Raw genomic sequence first — 24757 nt, 5'->3', positions numbered from 1 at the left:
TTCCATCCATTTGACTGCAAATTTCATAAGGTCATTGCTTTTCACATCTGAGTAATATTCCATTGTATAAATATACATTTTCCTTATCCATTCTTTGGTTGAGGGACATTTAGGTAGTTTCCAGGTTCTGGCTATTACAAATAATGATACTATAAACATAGTTGAACAAGTGCCCTTGTGGTATGATTGAGCATCCTTTGCGTATATGCCCAAGAGTTAGAGGTATTGCTGGGTCTTGAGGTAGATTGATTCCCATTTTTTCTGAGAAACTGCCATATTGATTTCCAAAGAGACTACCAGCTTGCACTACAACCAGCAGTGGAGAGTGTTCCCCTTACTCCACATCCTCTCCAACATCAATTTTGATGTTAGCCATTCTGACAGGTGTAAGATGGCATCTGAGTCATTTTGATTTGCATTTCCCTGATGACTAAGGATATCAAACAGTTCTTAAGTGCATTTCAGTCTTTTGAGATTCTTCTGTTGAGAATTCTGTTTGATCTATACTCCATTTTTAAAATTGGATTTTGATGTCTACTTTCTTGAGTTCTTTGTATATTTTAGAGATCAGCCCTCTGTCAGATGTGGGGTTGGTGAGGATCTTTTCCCATTCGGTAGGCTGCCATTTTGTCTTGTTGACTGTCCTTTTTCTGCCTTACAGAAGCTTTTCAGTTTCAGGAGGTCCCATTTATTGTTTGTTGATCTCAGGGTCTGTGCTACTAGTGTTATATTCAGAAAGTAGTCTCCTGTGCCTATACATTCAAGGCTTCTTCCCACTTTCTCTTTTATCAGGTTTAATGTAGCTGGATTTATATTTGAGGTCTTTGATCCATTTGAACTTGAGTTTTGTGCCTGGCAATAGATATGGATCTATTTGCATTCTTCTACATGGCTGACATCCAGTTTTGCCAGCACCATTTGTCGATGGTGCTTTTTTTCCATTGTATAATTTTGGCTTTGTTGTCAAAAATCAGGTGTTCATAGGTGTGTGGCTTTGTGTCAGCAACTTTGATTCAATTCCACTAATTCAATTGTCTGCTTTTATACTGATACCAAGCTGTTTTCATTACTACAGCTCTATAGTAGAGCTTGAAGTCAGGGATGGTGATACGTCTGGAAGTTTCTTTATTGCACAGGATTGTTTTAGTTATTCTGTGTTTTTCTATATGAAATTGAGCATTCTTCTTATGAGGTTTGTGAAAAATTATGTTGAGATTTTGATGGAGATTGCATTGATTCTGTAGATCGCTTTTAGTAAGATTACTATTTTTACTACCTTAATCCTACCTATCCATGAGAAGAGGAGATTTTTCTATTTTCTGGTGTCTTCTTCAATTTCTTTCTTCAAAGACTTAAAGCTCTTTTCATACAGATCTTTCACTTATTTGGTTAGAGTTACCCCAAGATATTTTATGTTATTTGTGGCTATTGTAAAGGGTGTTGTTTCTCTGATTTCTTTTTCAGCCCATTTACCCTTAAGACAATTTATTAAGAGAAAGCTTTGGAGGCTCATGTCCATGACCAATTGACCGCATGTCTTCCATCCTGTGTTGAAACAGGTGTCATCGTCAGGAATCAGGTAGATAGAAAAGCCTGATGTCTCACAAGTACCTTTGAGAGCACATTGCTACTGACCTAAAAGCCCTCATGTCAAGCCTCCCAGTAACTTCTAATCACCAAGTCTTTAATGAAAGGACCTCTAGGGGATAGTCAACATCTAAATTATAGCAGGATGCAAAATAATTCCCTACACATTTTTTAAAGCCCAACCTTCTTAGACAGTATGCTGGGTAACATTGTCCATATCATCTTATCTTTGTGCCGATTTTAAGACTCTTTAAGGCATCCCTTGATGGGATCCGCTGCCAGAGATAGATGTGCTGAAACTTTGCTGGAAGGCCACAACCTCATAGTGATGCACAGATTGATGGAAATGGGTTAAATTAAGATATAAGAGTTAGCCAATGGGAAGCTGGAGCTAGTGGGCCAAGCCGTGATTTAATAAACACAGTTTCTGTGTGATTATTTCGGTTCTGGGCAGCTGGGATAAATAAGCGGCTCCTCGCAACAATCCTCATTGCATTTCTTTGGAGTCATTAAGCTTGTGTCTTTTCCCCTGCAGAGAAAGGAGAGCTGTTTGTACCTTCCACCAGTTACTTTGATGTTGTCTACCTGAACCCGGACAGACAGGTTGTGGTTCCTTGTCGAGTTACAGTGCCATCAGCCAAAGTCACGCTCCACAGAGAGTTTCCTGCCAAAGAAATCCCTGCCAATGGAACAGACATTGTCTATGACATGAAGAGAGGCTTTGTCTACCTTCAGCCTCATTCTCATCATCAGGGTGTGGTCTACTGCAAAGCTGAAGCTGGGGGCAAGTCTCAGATCTCCGTCAAGTATCAGCTGCTCTATGTGGAAGGTAAGTAAGTCTGCCTTCTTCCCCCAGATGAGATCGGCATTGCCCGCTGGTTGGGAGGAAAATAGAAAGACATAGGATGGTATCTACAAGCTTCTTTATGGCATTTCCAGAGCATTCTGTTTCCTTGATCCATTCCCTTTATCTTGTACTCCAGAAATTTCCCTCATTCTACCTCTCTGTTTAATTGGCAAGTCCCTTGTGTCCCCAATCCCCTTAGTACTCATCGGCCTCTATGCCTTAACCAAATATCTCCTAGCATCATCATCCACTGCCCAACTTGAGGATGACATCATGGTTATGCCCAATCCAACTTTCAATTCCTTGTCCCCCTAAAGTTCTCATTCACTTCCCTGCCACTCCCTGTCATTCATTTAACAATCATCTCTCTTGCCGTTGCATTCTCAGAGTGACTTCAGCGTCTACCTGAAACCATCTGCCTGTTCACTAGACACCTCCATTCCACCCTCACGCCAGTCACAACCTGAACACGTAGACAACTACAACTGGTTGGATGTAGGGATTATGGGGCCCCAGCTCTAGCTCTCAGCAAAGCCTCTTCTCCTTGCAGCCTTCCGCTCTCACATTTGTTCCAAGGCTGTTCTGATGGCACAGGGGTGGGCTGATCAGATACTCACCCAGATGGCACTGCCCTGCCACGACTTCCTGGAGAGAGTGCCTCATTCTGCTTCCAAAATCGAGGAAGCGATTCCTCTCGTCCTGTCAGTCCTCCAATACGACTTTTGTGTTCCCTGAGAACGCTTACACTGATGAGGGTTGGGGAGCCCAGTGGTAAACCTCTTCACAATGGTGCTCCCCTAGGGAGTGAAGTATGTCTCCCAAGTTAACTGCTCTCAGAAATCAGAATTTGGGGCGAGCAATTTCTTCCATTCTCTGCTGAGGGACTCATACAGTAGGTCAGAGTTTCTAATATTCTGTTTCTAAATGATAACCCTGTTTTAACTGCCCCCAAGTCTCCACCGAGGCCATCTCCTCCCTATAGCAGACAGATACTCTTAACAAAGAGCCCTTTGTATTTTCTGACTCATCGCTACCTCTCCATCTCAGTTTCATTGGCTGTTCTCTATACATTATAAAAACAAGCTTCGCCAGGCTCCCTTACCATTACATCAAACAGATAACGCCTGTTATCCTACTAGACTCCACTTGGCTCTTGCCTGAAATCCCTTTGACCATGTCCCCACTTTTCAAATTTTGTTAAATTTTATTAAAAGTACAATTTTACATGCATGGATGGGTGTTTTGACTACATTATCTATGGAGACCAAGTGTGTGCAGTTCCCAAAGAGGCCAGAAGGCGGCACTGGATCCTTTGGGATCGTGTCTGTGTTGGGGATCAAAATTGGGTCCTCCAGAAAACCAGTCAGTGCTCTTAACCACTAACCCATCCCTACAGTCCCTTTGTACTTTGTTCTGGGGATAGAATTGTGGGTTGAACCTGGAGCCTCATGAAAACTAAGACAACAATAATCTTCCATTTTCTTTAGACTCCAAGTGTGGGAGGATCTAAGGTGCCCTTCTTTCTTATGCCTTGATCTCTTGTGGATCCCCTGTCCTCTACTCCAGGCCATTCATCTTCCCTTACAGACCTCCCTGTGTCTTTTAAGCTCAGTGCTGAGACTTCAACTGCTTGCCTGATTCTCAGACTATACCAGCTTGTGGCTCACTCGGGGCTTCTCTGTGAAATGAAGCATTGCAGTTGCTCACTTGGCGGCTGCCCACTCTGCTGGAATGTTGGCTCTAGGAGCTCAGTTCGCCATCTGTCTGGCTTGTTTCTGCAGTCCCAGTTCCTAGCACATCTCTTTGCTCAAGGCTGCCATCAATATTACTCATTGAATTACTGGACCACTAGCAAGGCTTCTAAGATATGACATCAGGATCCTGAAGACATAGGTAGCAACTCGTGTTAGACTGCACACCCTTTCCTCATTGGGATATCTGGACCTCTTCTGAGGATGGATGTCACATATCTGCTTGGCCACCCCCACCCAACCAGGCTGCCTTCCTTCACTTATTCCTTCCCCAAATCATTCCTCCACCACATCTTTAAAAATTTATTACGTATACAGTGTTCTTCCTGCATGCCAGAGGAGGAAACCAGATCTCATTACAGATGGTTGTAAGCTACCACGTGGTTGCTGGGAATTGAACCCAGGACCTCTGGAAGAGTAGCCAGTGCTCTTAACCGCTGAGCCATCTCTTCCCCATACCAACCTCTATCACCACACTTTTTTTTTTTTTTTATCTTTCACATGACCCTGGTCAACTCGCTAGCTCCTTCTCTAGTCATGTCAGAGTGGAGCTGGAATTCTGGATGACTCCCTCTTCTGGACTACCAACATAGAGAGGCCGAGGCAGCTTCTAAAGCAATCAAAGGAGGTATATGCTAGTGTTGGCTTCATGAAGCTATAGAAAAGGCAGTTTCCTCTCTCCAAAGAGAATGCGTGTCTGTCTTTAACCTCAGAGTTATGGATCCCATTAGTTCTTCCTGCTTGCTCCCAGTTCCCAGTGGCCCTCCATCAACAACCATCTTGGCCTCCTCCAACAAAGTGAACGGCGGGGATGACATCAGCGTGCTGTGCACTGTCCTAGGGGAGCCGGATGTCGAGGTAGAATTCAGGTGGATCTTTCCTGGACAGAAGGTGAGTGCCACACCCCAGCCTCAGTTGGCACTGAGTTTCCATCACTTAGTGGGAGAGATCAGACTCGAAGTGCAAGGTTTATGACTAGGTGGGAGCCAGGGAATGTTTGTCTAAGATGCTTCAGTCTACTTATACTGTTTTCCAGAAAAAAAAAGCAGATGGCTCTCTATTAGGTGATCTAGCCAAGATGCTTTCCTATGTGTAATTTCTCATTGCTCGTAGAGACAGTGGCACAAAAGACTACTTCCTCCTGAACCTCCGTATTCACACTGCATCTTCTGCTCACTGAAATAAACAGTTCTGCTACCAGCTTTGTTACCAGAGAGGCCATCTCCCAAGATATATTGGGTAGCCAGGGATGGGTAGAAAAGGATGGTCCCCAGAGAGCATTCTTTTCCAACATCCTAATGCTTGGGTTTTTTGTTATTGTTTTTTTTTATAAATACGTTGTCACACTTAGACATTCTTGCTTTTCAATAGAATGACCTTTTGCATTGCTGTTATTGGGAGGAAGAGTATTAAGTTAGTAATGTTGTAATATTATAATTACCTTTATCGAGGGAACTTAGAAAACACTGTTCTTAACACTGGAACTGCCTGAAACAAATCTTAAAGGGGACACGCTTCTAGAATAGGTGCTCACCCTGTCAAGGGCATCATCATCCTACCCTTCCCTGGGACAGTCTGCCTTCCTCTGCAGTCTCCAGGAACATTAGTCTAATTACTTCCCTGCCTCTCCCAAATCAGAGCCACAGGGAGCTGCTTCTCTCCTTACACAGCCAGTACTCTGGGCCTGTGACCTTAAATTCCATGAATAAGAATCACTTGGCAGGGAAAGTTGGCCATGTAAGGATAGCACAATGGGAAAAAATTCTGCCTATGTATTTTGCTTAAGACCAAATTCCCCTTAGAGGCCGAAGACAATCGATCCATTTTACATCTATATGGAGCAGAAAGAAATCACCCAACAGCATCCTGAAATTCAAGACCCACTTGGAAAAAATGCGGCCTTGACTTGAATGAGTATACAGTTAGAAAAAAAAAAAGCTTACAAGCTCAGCATGCAAACTAGTCTTCAGTGAGCATGTGCTTTGTATTCGAGAATGGGTCGGGTGGATGGGAGCTGAGTAGAGCAGCTTGTGCCTCTGGCTTCAGTCTGTGTGCCATCTTTAAATAGGACGAAAGGCCTGTGACCATTCAAGACACCTGGAGACTGATCCACAGGGGCCTGGGACACACCACGCGAATCTCCCAGAGTGTCATCACCGTTGAAGACTTTGAGACGATTGACGCGGGATATTATATATGCACGGCTCAGAACCTCCGAGGACAGACCACAGTGGCTACCACGGTTGAGTTTTCCTGACTTGGAAAGTGAAGTATGGTCAACCGATGGAAAGCCATCTGTATATACAACACTGAGGTGCTTTTTTAAAAAAGTGCTTTGTGGGAGGCTAGTACCAAAAGCCAACCACATTGCCTGTGGGCCAGACAGACATCCAAAACAAAAGGAAGTCATCCGTCTATTAATAGAAGTGCTCACTTTCCTAGCAGAGAGTGTGTTTTCATTACTTTCAGCCATGTTTCTAATTTTTATACCAAGAAAACATGTCAACAACTTTGTATAATCATTTCTATTAAATGAGCAAGATTTTATAAAAACGAAAAATTAGCTGCTTGTTGTCTCCTTTGGCTTGTGCATACTGAAGGGCTTGACAGCAGTCTTTGTGGTACCCCCTCGTGTTCAACCGCTTGCAAGCAACAACTCGAGATTCAAGTGCTTAGATATGCCACTTTATCAAAGCTAATGTGAGTTCATTTATAAAGGTATCAAAAATCACACAATTTTACATTAAATTGCCACACCGAAAGTACTCATTTTAAATTCCGCAAACAATTTAGCCTTTAACATAACATAGATGAACAGGTTAAGGAAGATTCAGCTTTGGCTAGATCTGTCTTCAAAAAGTACTTAAGACCGCAGCCGTTCCAATTTTCTTACACCATGCAGAAGAAATTTGCTTCGACTAGCCAAGATGCGGCACTCGAGTTTTGAAAAGCTTAACCGTAAACTCAGGCTCTGCGCAAGTCAATCTCAGCCCACAACAAACACTGGCACTGGGTTGGGAGTTCTGTACAACAGCGTAGGGACCTGTCTGAGCTGATGGGTGCTGGGAAGGGTGTTTCTAACATAACCCAAGGCTTTGAAGAGTGAAGTACTACGTCAGAGGCTGCCATCCTTACAGTGACTATTTCAGTGCTGTTTATTTGATCAAAGTAAAGTACACTTCCCATCGCGATAAACTGCAGTTGTTCACACAGCCGCATGTTTACCATGTGTCAACAGCTTTGCATCCTACATGAAACATTTGTTTAAAAAAAAACAACTTGAAAGCTCTCTCTATTTTGTTTCCTATCTTCTCTCTTGTCTTCTCCCCTCTGAAGGCATTTTAACTGCTGTAAGACTGACTTCCCAGGCACCGAAATGTCTGAAGGATGGCCGGGAATCGCATGAGTCTTTACCATAACTAGGGCATAAATGATAAACCCTACTTTGGCTAATGTCATCGGGAACAGCGCGGGACCAGGAGCAGAGATATCCAGGAGGTGGCACTGATGCTACAGTCTACTTATCAGAAGCAAACATGGAAGGTTACATACATCAGAAACTATTGGCCATTAGAGGCTTCAACACAACCACTAATAAAAGCATGCGTCGTGAATATCAATTAACTACGCAGTGAACAGGTCTGCGATGACTCGGATATCCACCTCGAGGATCCCGGATCTGTCCTAACTCCGGGGGTTATTTGAAGCCATTGAACATGGATTCGTAAATACTGACATCACGGCGCTGACAAATATGGGCAAGCGGGGATGGCGAGTCACAGCTATCCCTCTACCTTTCCCGGTGTCTTAGAGTCTGGGGAGGCGGTAAGTGAAATTCTGAAAAGAAAATCAAATGCAGTGTGAAGGAGTTGCCTAAGCCACTTTTCTCACCTTTGGCTGGCCCTTCTGTCACCCTTCAGTGATAGGGGGCACGCTCAAAGGGGCCCTAAGGATGGCATCACTGTTCAAACTCTTAAACACAAACCGCTGGCTTAACAAGGTGCTCCTGGTCATTAGTACACGCTGAAGGCCACCTTTACTGACTTCTCTACGGGTTTCCAAAATTTGTACTCTCAGATACAGATGTTGGCTTATTGGTTCAGCACCTCAAAGATAAGCTGGCTCTGGAGAAGTACTCTGTAAATAAGGGAAGAGGTAGGAGGTTTGCTTCTGTGACTCTAGATGAAGGGAGGAGAGGCAGATGTGGACAATGAGGAGAGCAGATGAAAATTGACCTCAGCGCAGACAGCTTAGATTCAAGGTGAAAATAAGGCAGAAACCACCGTTAGTACTGCCCCCTATTCTTTATACAGACTTGTGTTTAGAAAAAGTAGCTCGAAGCCTGAGAAAACGGATCAGAGGATAGTAATTAGGCTCATAAAAATCTACAGGAAAAGGAAAACCGGTATCAACTGACAAAACTGAACACCAAAACACTAACAGAAATGTACATATATCAACAAATCAAAAGGCTCTTCCTGTCACAGCCTAGCCCTGCCATGTCACAGTGCCGAGCAGAGTGGGTAGTAACGCAAGGACTATTGCTGTCTCTTCTATGGCTTCTGTTGATAACATGGACACTGATTATAACTTGAGTGATACAGAGCCAGCTATACTCAGCTGTTGACTTTTAATACACAGCAGAGAGGGCTGTGACAGTCACGTGACACACCACTACACCCCTTTCATCCACACACACACTCCTGCCCCACAGTCAGAATGAAATAAAAAAAAAATCACAAGAAGGTGTCTCTGGTGAAGAATATTATAAAGGTTATAAATCTTTATCTTAATAGGCCCCTGAGTTTCCCCTTATGCTTAGGTGAAGGAAGGCAAAAGAACAAGGTTCCCTTGTTCCTTAAGTGCTTTGTGCAACCGTGTCCACATTGATTCCAAAATCTATTTTCGGAGGAGGCTTTTGGACCAAGTTAAAAGTCTTCCCCCAGAGCCCCCGACTCGTAAGTAGCCGATACAGTGGTGGCTGCTTTCCAGTTATCCTGTGGAAATTCCAGAAAGCTTGTTCAGCTCTTGTTCCCACGAGAGGGTCAGTCCAGCAGAAGCGCACCTCGGAGCCTTCCGGAAGCGTCATCTGGGCGAGATGCTGGGGCTGGAGAAGGAACCCGAATTCCTGGGGGACTGGAAAGGGATGGCCGCGGATGTGGGGGATCTCTTGGGGCTGCACAGGTCCCCGTTGTGCAGCTTCCACAGTAGCTCCTCGTTCTCCATGGAGAGTCTCTTGTTGACCTTTGACTCCTTCTCCAGGGACTCCTGCAGCGCTGCCTGCTCCGTGGAAAGTTGCCTTGGAAAAAAAAAACGCAGACTGTGTGGCACCCAAGTCAAATAGTAGCTCTTCCTGTTTAAATATGAAGGGGCAAGAAACGGACCTGGGGAGAACAAACAGGATCTAGGCCGGGGTCGTAGATTTTTTTTTTTTAAAGCCAAGAAACCTAAATACTATAGGAAGGCCAACAGCTGGTGGTAGAGGGGCTCCCTATCATGTGTGAGGCCCCTGGCTCAGGTCTGTGCCCTAAAAAAAGGAAAATAAAACACCCAAATACCAGAAGCGTAAAGCCTGGCCCAAATAACCCCCTTAGTAATAATGGGCAGCTCTGGCTTTTGGGCAACTTCCCAGTAGGCAGTGGGGTGCTTGCACAAGGCTTTGGCTCTTTGCACGTCTATCTTAGCTCAAGGGCTGTTTTCTGTTCACATCTGTGATCTCCCCTTCCCTGAAAGCCTCATTATGTTGAGTGAGCTCCAGGTCGGAGAAAGGGTCTAGACCACCTTGGTAGAAGCATGAACTGCTACCTTCAGAGGGAAATTGGTCTCTCTCTCTCTCTCTGCTTCGCTCAGTGTCTGGGAGGTAGCCTGGGAGGAGCGTGTCCAGAAGGGAGCAGCAGATGTTCAAGGATGAGAGAAGGAAAAATAGACTCCTGTAGTTTTACCTAGAAATGGCCATGTGTTTGTCCATTCGGGCTTTCAGTTCCTCGTTTTCCTGCTGGAATCGCTTCAGTTTGTCAACCAGTGCCGTGTTGTTGTCCACCTTGGGGTAAACAAGTGGTTATAGTCACAAACAAGCGAATAAAAACTTGCAGCAGATTGAGTGTGGGGAGCTGTAGCGGCACACGCATGCAATGCAGCCAGGCTCTGTAGCACATCAGGGAGAGTAACGATAGAAAGCCTCGCCGTGCGGGTCAGGGACACCTCTGTCCTGCTCGTCTCCCCAGCCTCAGCACCCACAAACCCATCGGGTGAGAGATTAAAGCATAAGACCCCCAGAGGCATGGATCACTGACCATGGCGGCGAGCTGATTCCCTCCCAACTCCTGTCCTAACGTGTGGTTCATGACTTGTTTGAGAGGTGACATCACAGCTCAGAATTAACTTGGGGCCAGAATTACCCCCAGGTCCCTGCTACAGCGGCCTATTATGGCTCATCTGCGTGGATTACAGTGTCTGTCTAGGTGGGACGCTTATTTTTAAGACGTGCTCCTGTCCAGAAAATGTTCACGACAAGCCAGTCAGATGAAATAACTTTCTAGAAAAAAACATCTACAGAATTAAAAACAGGGAGGAGCTGGGGGAGAAACACCTTGAAATGCTTAGAATAAAGCCTTCCAGATACAACTACAAACCGAGGTAACTTGGAATTACAAACAGCGGCAGGTGACCTGAAAATACTATTCTACCAATCTATTGTTTTGTAGAGGTAAAAGCTTGACCTTTGATGTCACAACGCTAACTCCTGGCAGGGCTAGCTCTCAGGGCAAAGCTTGCTTTCTTAGGCAATGTCCTCATGCTAAGTGTCATGGTTAGCTTGCTACCTGACACCACCTAGAAATATCTGGGGAGACAGACTGGATGAAGGGTAGTCTCCGTCAGGCTGGCCTGTGGGCATGGGGAGCGGCTTGATTGCCTAAATTTGGTAGTGGCTGAGACCCCAGGACATGGAAGGAAGTGCTTGCTTGCTTGGCCCTCATTCTCGCTGAGATTTTTATCTACCCTCTTGCTGCTGCTGATTCTGTCTCTGATATTAGAGTCAGCTTCTTCAGGCTTCCAGCGTGGACTCATGATCAGGGGCTCTCCGGGAATCCTTTTGGCCTTTAACACCAGCGTGGAATGGCAGCGGCACCCAGACTTGTAGGTTGAACAAGACTCTTGGGCTCTCGGGCAGCTACTCTGAGCTTATTATATAAGCCAATCTAACAGATACTCCTTTAACGTATATCCAGTCAGCTCTGTTTCTTTAGAGGAGCCTAAGAGACTAAGTGTTCTAACTTCGTTAAAGGTCCGGAACTCCTAAGTGCACCATGTGGCAGTGGCCCTGGGTGTGCCCATTGTCATAGCAACCTGTCCTCCTGTATGTGTAAACAGCAGTGTACGGTTGACTGATGCTGTTACGATGACTCTTAGTCGGGGCATAAAACAGAAATATCATGGCTCACTAGAAATTAAAACATGTTTATACTTTTAAAACAGTTTTTTTTATCACCAGAGATCTGATAAGTTCAGAAGCGTGAACGGAAGATGGGGCAATAACTTATTAACAGGGTCTCGTGAGTCATCACTGCCTGCCTGCTGAGCAGGTGTTGCAGGATGACCTTTGCCAAGGCGGCTACGTGTACTGGGTGGGGCTTATTAACAACCAGGAGTTTCTTGCATTCCTTACCAAAAGAAAAAAAAAGCCACTTCCTGTACTTCTGGTGCCTCCGAGATGGGCAGAGGGTGAAGAGCCCCAGCTGTACACGTCTGCTATCGTTCTGACCCCTACATGATAGATGGGCTGTGTGCTCGCAAGCTAGAACTGGGCTGGACTTCAAATTTCAGTCTGGAGACCGCCTCAGAGGCTTGGGAGATGTTACGCTTCACAGTGGGTGGAGGGCAACCGTGAGCCCTGCCGAATCGTGATGCTCAGAACTGAAGCAGAGCAACCGTTCATATGGAACAGCGGCTGAGTTGTTAAAGGCCTGGTCTACAGCCCATGCTGGTGTCATTCCCCGAAGCAGCTGAATCATGGGGCTATCCTGTGCCTGCACTCAAATCAACTACAGTGAGCTCCTCACCCGCGCACCTCCGTCCTGGGACTGTGGGGTTGACAGAACATTCCCTATGGGAAGGTGGTCACTACCTGTGCTGCCATGCTTGCTTCCATGGGGGTGACTGCCCACAAAGAGAAATACCCCCAATCATCTCTGTGAAGCCACCTATTCCAAGGGCCCTGGAACCCACTGACCTGCCAAGCATTCAGTCCTAGATGAGCCACAAGTTGACCACAGTAATGGGCCAAGCAGCCCCAAACAGCAACGACTGACCAACCTGATCAGGACACTAGGTTTTAGGAAGTCGGCTGCACAGTGAACGCTGGGCATCGAAGAAACACTCGTGTCTGACTGATAAACATGGAGAGTTCCAACCCCTCGCCCTTTGGCTACTACATATGTTTCCTATAAAAATTATTAGCACATATTCACTGTACATGGTAACCAGGCTTCATATTGGCATTTTTGTTCAAGTGACTCGTGTACTTTGACCATATTTAGTCTCCATTACGCGTCCCTTTCTCCCCTTGCTAGTCCTCATTCTCTTCCAGTTTGGTCCCCCGAGTCACACATCATCAAGACTCCAGAGATGAGAGAAAACAGGGTTTGTTTTTCTGGGTCTGGCTTATTTCACTTAACTCAATCATCTCCAATTCCATCAATTATGACTGCAAATGACATAATTTCATTCTTCATCATGGCCAAACACAATGTTATTGTGGATTAAAAAAAAAAAAGCCTTCCCCCCACTATGACCACATTTCCTGACAAGGTGAAGGAGGTGCCTGTAAGTTAACTTAAGCCTTACCTTCCTCAAAAAAGCAGTGAATTATCTCTAGGAAATAGAACACCAAACTAAGCCAAACCCCCAAACAGCTAAGAGTGAGCACCAGGCTCGCTATTGTCCAGACTGGTCTAGGTTTAAATGAGTCACCCACAACTAGGAGGAGGCAAGAGAGGAAGAATTGGGTGGGTGGGTGGCTGGCAGCTGGGAACAAAGGACAGCAAGAGTCAGGGTCACTTCAGCTGTTCTGACAAACCCTGCCAGTTTGGTTCACATCCTGGCTAGCACACCCAGGCTGACAGTACACATAGGACATGCTCCTCAAACACAGTTGCGAAGGCTCAAATTCTGATCATGGTTTTCAACAATGCTTGCTGTTTTCCAATTGGGCTAATCTTTCCAACACATTTTTTTTAAAAAAAAAAATGTATTCTAATTCTTTTAAAGATAAGGAATTCTACTATTTTATATTATTGTGCTAATGAGATTATTTGATATGTCCGCCTGTCCCTCCTATCCAGAGTGGGTGGTGCATGAAAATATTGGTTTTAGAGTAATTCAAAGTTTTCATTAGGCCAAGTTAAGATTTGGGGCTCTTGAAATGTGAGCCTAAGTTGTTTGCTACGTTTTTTTTTTCCCAAAGTAAATGTGGCTTTATATGTATTCCATCAAAAATCAGTGTTCTAGAAAGCTGCACTGAATCAGCCTCTAATAGATCTGGACAAGAAAATAGCCTCTCTGACCCTTTGCGTGTTATCCCAGATCCATAGCTCTAGCGCCATGGGCTCCGAGTTCCTAGTTCCTAGGTCACACCTTGCCCCCCACTTGGGAGGCGCTCAGTCCTCCATCCTGGGGGAGACATACCAGCTTTTCCATCTTCATCAGCTTCATGTCCTGCTGATGGAGCTTCTCATTCTTGATCTCTAACACAGCTTTCAGGCTTTCGAGTTCTTGCTCCAGATACATGACCTGTGGGTTTTTCTGGAGAAAACACACCAAGATAATGCTCTCACTTGGGCCCATGTTACACAGTTCAACTTCCTAATAGGCAGAACTCTGATCAGGCTTAAGCGTGCAGAAGTAAGTGCTGACTTCCTTTTGCCACTTTCTTTCTTTTTTTTCTAACACAGGCAGGGTCATGCTAGGAAACCTAGACTGACTTGGTATTTACAGCAATCCTCCTGCCTCGGTTTCCCATTGCTGGTTTTACAAGCATACACTGCCATAGCCAGCTAAATGTATGTTTCTTTGCATTTTTGTCTTTTCTGAGACAAGGTCTCAGTCTAGAGCCCAGGCTGGACTAGGATTCACACAGCCTAGTCTGGTCTTTAACTTGTGGCCATTCTCTTGTCTCAACTTCTGCAGTGGCAGAATTAAAGGGATGAGTCACGATGCCCGGCTTAACTTCTAGCAGTTTCAGAGAAATAAAAAAAGAGTTCAAATCACTTTGACCTCAAAGATTTTGGTCATAATATTGACAACGAACATTTTATTTTTCTTAGTTGCTTAATAGAGATATAGATACTGCTTTCATCAAATCTCTTATTAGAAACAAGAAAACCATTGCTTACAACATAAAAACAGAACTCTGGATAGAGATGGGGCCCTCTCTAGTCCTAAACTGGAGTCTGGAGGAAAAAAAGGCAACAATTTTCTCTAAGCAAAGTAAATCTCTGAGGAGAAACACAGAAGACGACTCTGGAAAATATGCAAGACTCTGGGAAATAACATACAGTGAAAGCCCTTGGGCTTTCCTCGTAGTTATGTTGGCTTGACCATGTCTCTACGGCAGTCATAACCTACTACAGAACATGCACAGTCTCCCAAAGGGATACTCGTGGTACCACCAGTACGGGGTACCCCCCCCCCACCCTACTGATTGAAGTTCAACTGAACATCTGACAATTCGATACAAATTATCTATATCTGACTATTGGCCAGATGTTAAATCAAAGTTTCTCAGACAGGACTCAGGGATTTAGATGATCCAAACAACCTCCTGGTGCAGCAGCTCCCTTCCAGAGGAATCCTGGTGGAGAATCAGAGACCTATATGGACTTTATCCCATTCTTCACTTCACAAAAGGGGAAAATGTGTTCTGTGGGTCAACTAACCTGTGTTGTAAAGGCTGGGAGAGGCCCCAGACCCAGAAGGGTCAAAACAGAGACCACACAAGTATCTTCAATTCCAAGTTCTTCAAAAACAAAATCCCATGGGGGTCCTTTTAAATAGGACTTTGGGAGACACCCAGATAAATCTCCTCATTCATTTGAGAAAAGTGATTTTCTGTCAACTTCTAAAAATTACTTTATTTTATGCATATGAGTGCTTGCCTACATGTATACATGTATGAGCTGACAACATCAGGCTAAGAGGAGATAATCGTGAAAGACTATGTATCATATGGTTCTCTGGGATGCAAGCAAATCCATGGAAACAGGGAGCAGAACCGTGGTTTACTCAGGGAAGGAGTCCTCTGGGGAAGGGAGAGTTACAGTTGATGAGTTCAGGTCTCTCTCGGGGAGATAAAAAACATTCTGGAATTAGGTCCTAGCCATCAATACCACACCATGTCATCAGTATGCTATAATACTGAAGCTTATGATTGCATAATCATCATAAGGTAGGCTCTTTTTTATATACCCCCAAAATTTCTAGTTTTGGATTTCTCTCAGTTTCCCATAGGTAGTTGATCAGACCTCTGGATTTGAATCTGCGTATCATTTGCAGGTTGTAAAAAAAAAAAATCAGTGAGCAAAATTCTTTTGTACAATTAGAATAAAGCACACAGCCAGCACGAAGACTCTAAGCCACAATGACATCTCTATCCGCTAAAGAATAAACTGACTCGAATTGGCAGCTGAGCAGAATAAAATCCAGTAGCAACAGGGGAATACACAACGTACGGAGCTCGCCTTCTCTCTGGATATTCGCTTCTGTTCCTCGGATTTCAGCTTTTCATTCAATGCATCGTTTTCACTCTTCAGATCATTGATTTGTTTCTAAGACACAAACAGTAACACGTGGAGCATCAGACACCAGAAAAGGATCGCAGGTCCACACCATCTGACAGCACCGGGAGGGAGCACTCACCTCTAGAGATTCCTGCTTCTCGTTAAGTAGATTCTCGAGCGACTTCTTTTCCATTTCATGGCTTTTCTTGATTTCTGGAAAGAAGGGGGCTTTGTTTTTATTTTTATTTTAAAGATAAATAACCCCCCGTGAGATCATGCCTCCACAGCCTGATGCAAACAGACGTGAAAGCTGATGAAGTACAAACTACATTCCTTTCCATTCATTAAGATGTCATTCTATAAATTAAGCCACGTCTTCTTAGAATAACTTTACTAGATAGGGCAGAGATTTTGGGTTCAATGGCCAGAAACTGATGCTTACCAGAGGCTAAGGAAACCTTCAAAATCTCAGAATGAAGGGTTTGGGTCTCAAAAGACAGGTTTTTGATTTCTGGTCGGGGGGGGGGCTGCCTTCTTTATAGTTTGTTCTTACAGAAAAAAAAAAAAACAACAACAGAAATCTAAAACTAAGCCCATTCCTAGCAGGGAAAAGACAATGTTTACTAAATGTGCCTGTGCCAGTCACGTTTGCCTTCCACGGTCTGATTCCACACAGCTAAGGAATTTCTTAGGAGAAATTCCTTGAAATTTCTTAGGAAGAAATTCCTTGGTGTGCAAGAGGGCTCAGGCCTGGCTTCTTGTCAGCATCATGCTAGCGACCGACACCTTAACCTTCCTAGGACCTAAAGTAGCAAGTGCCACTGACCACCAGCACAACACGGCCTTTAGAGTCTTTGCAAGTTCATCCTGCTTACTGAAGGCCTGGCATCGATAAACTAACCCTTCACTAACAACTAACAGTGCATAAAGAAGCCAGGAGGCCTGCCAGGCGGATGCCGCAGGGTATTCTGAGCATGCGACAGCTAGGGATCATTTCCGTTTCCGTGCCTATGATGCATTTCCATTACATCTCCACTGAAGCGGCCAAAAGCACCCTTGCCTGAAAGGGAGGTCTCGTAGGTTTTCTTCAGCAACTCTACTTTCTCTGAGTGGCTAGCCTCGATTTCCAGCTTCGTGGTTTCATGGGCAGCGTTTAAGTTGTCAAACTGCAAGGAACAAACAGAATGGTAATTTACCAGCGGGAACAGAAGTGCCAAGCCGAGCACACGCTAGGGATTTCATTCACGTGCTCACACCCATCTCATGGGTATCTAGCACCCGTGTGGAGCAGCCCACTCTGGGCTTGGCCCTTCCCGCAGCTCCACTGCATCTTTGCCAGGAAGGAAGATGGTCCAAGCTCTGCAGGGCTCACTGACGGTAAAAGCTGAGTCCCACAGAAGCAATGAAGCTGTACTTCCCAAGTCGGCCTCAGCCCCACGCCCGTCACATCAGCCGCTCTGCCTGGCAAACAGTGGGAACTGTGCTTACTTATAACTAAGTAAAAAGTTAAATAGGGAACAGAAAATTCAGTTCATGGTAGTAATGAGGAAGTGGGTTATTAAATGGGTTATTAAAAATGCATTTTTTAAAAATGTACAAACAAGTGGCTTCGTAGCCAAATACCACGATGCTCCCAAGGGCATTGTTTGGGGGATATTTCTATATCTTCTTTAAAAAGATTTTTTTTCTTTTGGCACTGCTAGGGATTAACCAGAGCCTTGGAAATGCTTTCAAGCTGTTGCTGCGTCTGAGCTCTGACCTCCACTTATGTTTTATTTTGAGACAGTCTTACTAAATTTCTCCAACCTTTCCAGGTGGCTGGCTGGTGGGATTACAGACTTTTTTTTTTCCATACTGTGCACTAAAGCCAGGAATTCATTGCTTCTGTATCACCGAGATCGTATTTGGCTCTTTTCAGTTTTCCCTTCGAGCCAGGGACTCACTAAGTTACCCATGTTGAACTTTGAATTTTCTCTGCAGCCGAAGCAGGCCCTGATCATTCTGCCTCAGCTTCCCAAGTGTTGGGATTATGGGTACGCACTGCTGTGCCTGGCTACTTCTTTAACTCAACCTTGTTTCATCATAAAAATCCCAGAAGCTTTCCCCCAGTTACACAAAAATGCAAGGGATAACTCATTAAGAATGTTGACAGCATCCGAAATTCCAGCAGACAGCCTCGCCCAGAGCAGCCCAGTGGGGCACGGACCTGCTCCTGCAGTTGGGTTTTATACTTTTCTGCCTCCTCGATGTAGATGCTCTGGAGCTTCTCACACTCTGCCGTGTAGAACTCCTTCAGCCGGTTCTCCAGTTCTGTCCGGTCCGTCTGGTGTTGCTGGTTTAGTTTCTGGACAAATCCTTCATATGCTGTTTGTAAGTCATTCCTGGCCTTTTCTAGCTTCTCACAGGTGCTTGAAGCCGCGACTAAAGAAGGCGTAAAAAGGGAGAGAGAGCCTTTTAATTTGCTCAGTGTCTGAAACGCACAATACTTACACACCATTACACAAACACGCTACCACTTCACTTATCCTGTGACCAGCGCTGCAGTTCAAATAAGAAATGACCATCAAAGGCCCATGTGTGAAAGGCCTGCAGAGCCACTGGAGGGTGGTGGGCATTAGGTCGCCGGGGCACACCTCTGCATGGAACATCAGGATGCTGTCTTTTCCTCCCTTTCATTTCCCAGGCCTGAGGCAAATGGCTTCCTCCACAGTATGCTCTCCCTGCCATGATGGCAGAAAGAAATGGCGTCAAAATACCTCCAAAACTGTGAACCAAGATAAATCTTTTCTCTCTGTAACTTCACACATGGGCAATGCGTTTTGATTATTGCTGCCATTCTCCCCCACCTCAGAGAGCCCCCTTCTTCCGCACAGTGCCTGCCTTTTTACTGGGTTTATTTCACTTAGCATGCTGTCCTCGGGGTTCATCCACACTGTGGCTTATGCCAGAGCTACCTTTTCTTTAAGGCTAAGACTCTACTGTGTGTCCACACTACGTACTGACCCCCTGATGGCATGTAAGCTGCTTCCTCCACCTGACTACACTGAACATAGGTCCTACACGAACATAAGTACACCAGCATTTGTATGATTCCTGCTTGAATTTTCTTGTGCCTATCCTTGGAAGAGGAATTACTATTTCATAGGGCTAATTCCACTCTCAGTTACTAAGTGACTTTACAATGTAATGAGCAAGATTTCCTTTCTCCACATCCTCACCAAAACATTTTTAAAAAAAAACATACTACAAGGAGTGGGTATGTAGGAAGGTTTGGAGGAAGGGAAGGGGGAAATGATACAGTTATAGGAATCTCATTTTTTTTTAATTTTAAAGAAAAATATATAGAATATCCATCTTAACACATCTGAGCGTGTGAGGTGAGACATTATGATTTTAATTCATACAGTGGGGCTTTAAGTAGAGTCACCTTACAAATACATTAATAAACCTCTACTATAAAGACTGAAAACTTCACTCCCACACGATCTATATCTAAGCGGTACAGACTGTGCCTTGGGTACTAAAAGGTCCACAAAGAAGAGCCAAGTGTGGTAGCGTGTGCAGCATGCCCGCAAGTCCCAGCTTCCAGATCTTTGAGTTGGACACCAGCCTGGGCTACATAGCAAGGCTATCTCAAAACAACGAGCAGACAGACAAAAATCACAATAAAACCAATGCACAAAGCAGAAATGTCGGAGGGACGTGCCAAAATGGGGGATGAAAACCAGATGGCAGGGGCATCCCAGAAAACATTTGGGATAAATACTGTAAGGCTTTTTCTCTAAAGGGATTTAATAAAAGATAATGAATGGGTTTCTTAATTGCTAACAAACACCCTCTTCACACATCTTTTTTTATTGAAGTGTTTACCAAGGAAGAAAAAGAGATTCGAGATGTCCAATGTTACTCTAACTAACACACCTAATACTAACTTCTGCCAATTGACCTTCCAACATGTAGAAACAAGAAGGATGGATGCCTTCCCATGAGTTCCCTTGTGTGTCTCAAATTAGCCCTATATTTATATGGAAAAAAATCTATAAAAATTGCTTTATAGCCAATCGATGAGGAGATCAATTTCTAGTGAGGGAAATCCCATTTTTACAATTTCATACATCAGCAAGTAACAAGCCAAGATGGCCAAGCTCGTCCAAAAACTCACACCAGACACAAGCGTCTTGGACACAAACGTTTTGCCCAGGGGCATCCCGGCACATGCAGTTCACAGCATCTCCGTGGACTCCATCCCTCCCAAGCAGCCTGCGTCTACTGTGGGTGCACAGGGCTTTTAAACGCTACCCCGCCAGTGTTCTGCATCTGCTTATACTCAGGCTACTGTCAGCTTGAAGACATAATTGCCGTATGTCAGTGTTTAACATCAAATAGGATATGCAGAAATCCTCTCCCATTAACCACTGGCTAAGGCTGTTTGCTTTGTTTAAACACACGGAAACCAGTAGCCCAAACAGTGCGCAGCTTTGCTGGCTCGAGTGAGCTCCATGAGGAGGGAACAGATTGGGGAGGTGGTGGGGCGGTGGGGGGGGGGACCGGAAAGAGAGAGAGAGAGAGAGAGATGGGACAGATGAGGGAGTGGGTGGCTTACTACTGTTACTTCCAACAAGCAAAGGGCAAAGGGCAGGACAGGCCCCAGAAGGTGACATCAGCCTGCAGCTGTGCAGGGACCTTCTGCTGTTTACAGTGCTGTGTGCAACAGCTGGGCTACTCTTCACACTCTAACGGCTTTAGTTCGGACCGACGGCCCGGGCTCTGAAGGAAGCGGTATTTGGCCGAGAGACTCCTGAATTGTTTTTTTTAGAAGGATGCACGTGTAAACATTGTGTTAAGGGCTCTCCAGGTACTCGCTGTTGCCTGCTGGGACATACTACATGTGTGTGGTGGGGGAATAAGGACTCAGCCCCATATATTTTAGGCTATGGACTTTCCCTGGTTTCTCACAGCGTGGAGAGGTTACAGGACCACCCAGGCTGGCTCCTGCCCATCCTCAGTCTGCCTTCTTCTTGCTCCTTTGCCAGAAGTCCACTGCTTTCAGTTCATCTGACAACTCATAAGGCCAAAACAAGCAGAGAAGGCCGTCCTGGATTAAGAATAAGTAACCGTGGAGTTTCCCCATGCTGCCAGGAATAACTGTTTTTAAAGAAGTTACTACATGAATAGAAAACCCAGCCCTCCCCTCCACCCCCCACCCAGTTCCTCCCAGACAGGGTCTCACAGGAGCTCTGGCTGTCCTCGAACTCAGAGATCCTCCTGCCCCTGCCTCTGAAGTGCTGGGATTAAAGGCGGGCGCCACCACCCTTGGCTTAGAAAATCTACCGCACAGGTGCTTGTTTGCAAACCTCCCATTGGCTGAGTTTTAAAAGCTTGTGCATGATTAAGCATACACAGAAGAGATAACTTGATGTACTCTTGTAAGGACACATGCTTGCGAGCTTGAAAAGCTAGCCCCAGCAATCTGACTTAAGAAATTTAGCCAGATCAGGGCATATTGGTGCATTCCTTTAATCTCCAGCACTTTGAAGTCAGAGGCACGTGAGTCTACATGAGCTAAACCACAGCATGGGCTATATAGTAAGTTTCAGGACAACCAGAACTACAGAGTGAGACCCTGTCATTCATATATGTATGGTGGACACATGATATCCTGTCATTTAGAAAGCTATGGTAGGAGAAAAGGGAGTTCAAGACCAGCCTGGGATAAATGAGGAGTTCAAAGCCCACCTGGGCTATACAACAAGAGTCTCTCCCTGCAAAACCATGGGCTACAGATGTAGTTCAGTGTAAAGTATGTTTGTAGCATGCAAAATTGCCTGGATTCAATCCTTAGCATCATAAAGAGAAAAGAAAAAAAAGCATTTAGACTCAAAACAGAAAGGCATAGACTCATTTCCAAAATTATCTCTAAAGTCTAAAGCCGTGTTAAAGATAGAAGTTGGCACTTTTACTCAGAGATGCATGAGCCCCAAGACAAGGTCAAGGCCAAAGCAGGAAAACCAGGGAGCCCCACCCCACCATGCCATAGCCTCCTAAATCACAGTTATTTGAGCAAGGAAAAGTTGCTGCACAAGAAGAAACCATTACTTGGATACCATCTAGAAAAAGGCCCCACTAGAAAAAGTCTGACTTGGGAAAACAGAATCATACTTATCTGAGGACCTTCGTCAGTTACCCCAAGCAGAGAGGAAGTGAAGCCCTGTGTAATTAGTTCCCAGGGATTTTTATAAAGGGAGGGGGAGGTGAGCTGATTATTTCCATCTCAGAGACAGATTTCCCTTCGCTGACTGATGAATGTTGTTATGGAAGAAAACATTACACAGCCAGGGTCTGAAAAATGTCAGTGTTCTTGGAAATGACACAGCGCTGCCTTCTTGTTGCTATATCAGTAGCATGCGTCACAGGGGTCAGCTAGCAGTGTTTTCAACGCTTGAGAACACAAGCACCTCCATAGAAGAAAGCCGGAGTAGTGGTTCCAGTCTCGGCATTCCGGTTGCCTAGCGTGGGATTGGCAAAGGTGGCTCTCATTTCTTCACCTCTGTTCAAGACAACACTGGTACTTTCCCTATGGAATCGAATGTAAGTGCCTGGCCCAATCCAATGGTGCTCAACCATTTAAATGTGTGTTATGTTATTGTTGCTATTAGCAGAGGGCTCAGACCTAAGTATAGATTCTTTAGAGACATGCTTGAAGTTCAGAACAGAATATAATGGTTATTGAGTTTGATCGTCAGCACCCACACCTCCCACACACTACACACACACACACACACGCACATACATTTAAAAAACATGATTTATCTAGGATTAAAAATGATAAATATGAAACTGGGTGGTGGTGATGCATGCTTTTAATCCCAACACTCAGGAAGCAGAAGCAGGAGGACCTCTGTGAATTGAAGCCAGCCTGGTCTACAGAGTTCCAGGACAGTCAGGGTTGTTACACGGAGATCCTTTCTCAAAACAAAAAACAAAAAATCAAAAATGTATGTGTGTGTGTGTGTGTGTGTGTGTGTGTGTGTATGAGAGAGAGAGAGAGAGAGAGAGAGAGAGAGAGAGAGAGAGAGAGAGAGAGAGAGAAGCATGCTCCTGGAGTCTCCTCCTGAAACTGGCCTACTATTATTGTTCTTTATATTCTGTACAACAAGCTTCCCTGGCCTTCAGGATATTTGTGTTTCTTCTATAAACAGACCTAAAACATAATAAAGGAGGACAAGGGAACATGTGGGAGGTGCGGTTCACATGGAAAGCAAGGCAGATTTTGTACCATGTAAGAGATAGTGACAGAAAGAGCCAAACAGGAAAACGGAGGGCTCCTTTCTCCAACTGTGTACTCACTTTCCTAAGATGCTTCTGGGGAGCCAGTTGTGTGTAGAACCCCTTTGGGGTTCCCCTCTTCTGCATTACTTATGAGGGAAATGGGGGTGCTTGTGTCCAACTTGCCTTGCCTGCCTTGGGTCCTCTTCTCAGTCTCTCTCTCTCTGGCCACCGGGAAATCAGCCACCTGCTCCTAGTTTTGGCTCTTTTAAATGCCTGTCTTCAGCACACAACTGTTAACTTTCTGTACCTCATCCAGAACCACAGATGGGATCTTCCCCCATGATTATTGCATAATATTACCCTATGAAGTCCTCTCTTGATACACTTCCAGAGAAAGTGTGGGCCAAATGTGTTTTAAAAACAAAGGTGTCCCTGAAAAAACTAACCAAGAGAAGGGGGGGCTCAGATTGTGTGATCATGGGCATTTCAGACTTTCCAGACCTTCGTTCTGCTGGCCTCAAAGTTTAAAGATGCTAAAAGCAGATGTGGAGTCATTGTGTGCTGCACAGCGTGTCTAAGGACAGGACAGTGGGGCGTGAGCGCAAGAGTGGTGGCGGATTGCATGGGGTGGCCACCCAACGCCAAGACCTTCACATTTTGTTTCTCCCAAGGCAGCTTCCACAGAGCCAAGTAACCTGGGAGACCCATGGTAGACAGGGTCTCCTCTAAATTTCAAAACTAGCTGCAAATGGCATTCTGGTTGCTCTTGTGCTTGATGCCTGCAAATCTATGCGAACAGTTTCAAAGTCTCCCACAATCATAACTTTTGGGTCATTGACTTCTTATAAAACTGTTTGCACAAGGGAGAGAAGACCCCCCCTTGCATCCCCTATGGTGGAGAAAGAGCTGGCTCTGAGGCCTTGTGTGTGAGAGCTGGCCCTGTACCTGCCTGGGCAGCATACTAGAACTGAGCCTGTTGGTGGGGGTCACAGGTGAGCTAGCCCTGAAGGTGTGAGCAGGAGCGTTGGCTCTGCCTCCCCATCCCCTGTGGTGGTGGGAGAGCTGGCCCTGCTCCTCACCTGGGCAGCATGGTAGAGCTAACCCTGTTGGCAGAGGTTGCAGGTGAGACAGCCCTGAGAGTATGAGAGCCAGAGAGTCCCAACCCTACTCCTGCCCCATCTGCCCTATAGTGGCATGGGTGAGGGAAAGACACCCTTAGCCCTCATCCCTTGACCCCTGCAGCTGGTGAGAGAGCTGGTTCTGGGGTCACCAGAGTAGAGAACTAGCCTTGTTCTTCACAGGCTGCAGTACACAGGAGAGCAGGCCCTGCACCCTGCCTGGGCAGCACACTAGAGCCGAGCCCGTTGGTGGAGTCATGGGGGGGACTAACCCTGAAGGCGTCAGAGCAGGAGAGTTGGCTCTGCCTCCCCATGTTCCCTACAGCAATCATGAGAGCAGGCCCCACATCTTCCCTAGGAAAACAGAGCTGCCCCTGATGGGGTGAGTGCCAGTGAGCCAGACCCAAGGGC

At 45.4% G+C, this 24757-nt stretch overlaps 2 protein-coding genes across 7 annotated transcripts in view; one reads left to right on the top strand and one right to left on the bottom strand.

Moving 5' to 3' along the window:
• Positions 1-6745, top strand: part of Pdgfrl (platelet derived growth factor receptor like) — a 53247-nt gene extending 46502 nt beyond the window's left edge. The window contains exons 4-6 of the mRNA XM_048441725.3: positions 2123-2416; positions 4937-5076; positions 6254-6745. Of these exons, the coding sequence (XP_048297682.3) occupies positions 2123-2416; positions 4937-5076; positions 6254-6442 (623 nt within the window). The 3' untranslated portion in view covers positions 6443-6745. The remainder of the gene's footprint in view (positions 1-2122; positions 2417-4936; positions 5077-6253) is intronic.
• Positions 6746-6848: 103 nt separating this feature from the next.
• Positions 6849-24757, bottom strand: part of Mtus1 (microtubule associated scaffold protein 1) — a 140115-nt gene continuing 122206 nt past the window's right edge. For all 6 annotated transcript variants that reach the window (XM_087901032.1, XM_087901031.1, XM_087901030.1 and 3 more), the window contains 7 exons: positions 18166-18380; positions 17020-17125; positions 16099-16172; positions 15912-16007; positions 13870-13986; positions 10128-10225; positions 6849-9484 (listed from right to left, as the gene is read on the bottom strand). In XM_087901032.1, coding sequence (XP_087757158.1) covers positions 9271-9484; positions 10128-10225; positions 13870-13986; positions 15912-16007; positions 16099-16172; positions 17020-17125; positions 18166-18380 — 920 coding nt within the window. In that variant the 3' untranslated portion in view covers positions 6849-9270. The remainder of the gene's footprint in view (positions 9485-10127; positions 10226-13869; positions 13987-15911; positions 16008-16098; positions 16173-17019; positions 17126-18165; positions 18381-24757) is intronic.

The sequence above is a fragment of the Myodes glareolus genome, chromosome 23 (assembly GCF_982192425.1).
Source record: "Myodes glareolus chromosome 23, mMyoGla1.1, whole genome shotgun sequence".
Lineage (NCBI taxonomy): Eukaryota > Metazoa > Chordata > Mammalia > Rodentia > Cricetidae > Myodes > Myodes glareolus.
The sequence above is the reverse complement of the archived record's forward strand: the minus strand, read 5'-3'. Positions and strand labels throughout refer to the sequence as shown.